The following is a 1263-nucleotide window of genomic DNA, read 5'->3' on the forward strand; positions in this document are numbered from 1 at the left end:
GAGGTGCAGGTGGTCCAGATGGTTTCACAGGGTGCTTATTTCATTCATGTTGGGATATTATTGGTGATGACATCTTTGATATGGTGAAGGCCTTCTTTAATTGCCAGGAGCTACCTAAATTTGTAACTCATACAAATCTGGTTTTCTTGCCTAAGAAGAAAGAGGTGACTACATTTTCTGATATGAGGCTCATTAGCTTGAGCAATTTCATCAATAAAGTGTTCTCAAGGGTAATTCATGAAATGTTAGTTATTTTACTCCCTAACTTAATTTCAGACGAGCAGGCTGGCTTTGTGAAGGGGAGAAGCATAGTTGAAATTGTTCTATTAACCCAAGAGATCATTAATGACATTAGGATGAGAACAAATGCTAGACCAAATGTTGTGATTAAGCTAGACATGACAAAAGCTTATGATAGGTTATCTTGATTATTTTTGACTAAGTTATTGAGGAAGATGGGGTTTAATGAGAGATTCATTGATTTGGTGTATGGCATTGTTTTAAACAATTGGTATTCAGTATTGCTCAATGATCAATCACATGGTTTCTTCAAATCAAGTAGGGGTGTCAAGCAAGGTGATCCATTGTCTCCTACTCTCTTTATCCTAGCAGCTGAAGCTCTATCAAGGGGATTGAATGCCTTACATATGAACTTAAATTTCTGTGGATATGGTATGCCTAAATGGAGTCCCAAGATAAATCATCTTGCTTATGCAGATGATACTATTATCTTCTCATCCTCAGATGTACCATCCTTACCGTTGATCATGGAAGTTTTATATGCATATGAGGTAGCTTCTGGGAAACTAATAAACAAGTCCAAATCTGCAGTTTATTTGCACTCTTTATTTAGTGATGAAGTGGTTGACAAAATTGAAAGGATCACAAGAATAAGCAAGCAGAAATTCCCTTCACATATTTAGGATGTCCAATAACTTATAGTAAAAGAAAGATGGATCATTATTAGGGGATAATCAATAAGCTTTTGGAAAAGTTACAATCATAGAGGGGGAGATTATTATCAATAGGAGAAGGAGCAGTGTTGATATCCCATATTTTGCAAAGCATGCCTATCCATTTGGTTTCAGCTATAAACCCTCCTGCATTTATGATTAACAAGTTACATAAGCTATTTGCCAGGTTTTTTTGGAGTAATTTAGTGGATGGAAAAAGTAGGCATTGGGCGTCTTGGGACACTTTATGTATGCCAAATAAGGAAGGGGATGTAGGCTTTAGGTCTCAACATGATGTATCTAAAGCATT

General features: G+C 36.3%; 1 protein-coding gene across 1 annotated transcript; it reads left to right on the top strand.

The window, feature by feature from the left end:
* The first annotated feature begins 455 nt into the window (after nucleotides 1-455).
* On the top strand, nucleotides 456-923 carry LOC142168108 (putative mitochondrial protein AtMg01250). The gene has a single exon (XM_075228769.1). The coding sequence runs from the start codon at nucleotides 456-458 to the stop codon at nucleotides 921-923; it is 468 nt and encodes a 155-aa protein (XP_075084870.1).
* The last annotated feature ends 340 nt before the right edge of the window (nucleotides 924-1263 follow it).

This window comes from Nicotiana tabacum, chromosome 13, assembly GCF_000715075.1.
Source record: "Nicotiana tabacum cultivar K326 chromosome 13, ASM71507v2, whole genome shotgun sequence".
NCBI classification, from domain to species: Eukaryota; Viridiplantae; Streptophyta; class Magnoliopsida; order Solanales; family Solanaceae; genus Nicotiana; species Nicotiana tabacum.

Coding starts and splice junctions, on each gene's coding strand:
- LOC142168108 (XM_075228769.1), top strand. CDS start 456: ATGGGGTTTAATGAGAGATTCATTGATTTGGTGTATGGCATTGTTTTA.